Here is a 293-nt window from a genome sequence, read left to right on the forward strand (position 1 = left end):
CAAAAGAAAACAAAACAAAAGAAGAAAGAAACAAAAAAAAGAAAAGAAAACAAAACAAAACAAAACAAAACCCTAAACCCTAAAAAAGAAACAAAAAAAAGAAAACAAAAAAAAATAAAATAAAATAAAATAAAACCCCACCCAGACAACCAGATCAACGAAGGGGGGCAGCATTCTCTCTAGCAGACAGTTCTTTGCCGCCACCCCGCCCTGGGCCCCTTTGTACCTAAACCACAAACCCTAAACCCTAAACCCTAAACCCTAAACCCTAAACCCTAAACCCTAAACCCTAA

At 36.9% G+C, this 293-nt stretch overlaps 1 protein-coding gene across 1 annotated transcript in view; it reads right to left on the minus strand.

Moving 5' to 3' along the window:
- Positions 1 to 293, minus strand: part of EMH_0064030 (double-strand break repair protein, putative) — a gene marked incomplete at both ends in the record, with an annotated part of 1,770 nt that overhangs the window by 381 nt on the left and 1,096 nt on the right. Inside the window, one exon of the mRNA XM_013498206.1 lies at positions 142 to 226. Coding sequence (XP_013353660.1) covers positions 142 to 226 — 85 coding nt within the window. The remainder of the gene's footprint in view (positions 1 to 141; positions 227 to 293) is intronic.

Source organism: Eimeria mitis, genomic scaffold (genome assembly GCF_000499745.2).
Source record: "Eimeria mitis Houghton genomic scaffold, Emh_scaff3256, whole genome shotgun sequence".
NCBI classification, from domain to species: Eukaryota; Apicomplexa; class Conoidasida; order Eucoccidiorida; family Eimeriidae; genus Eimeria; species Eimeria mitis.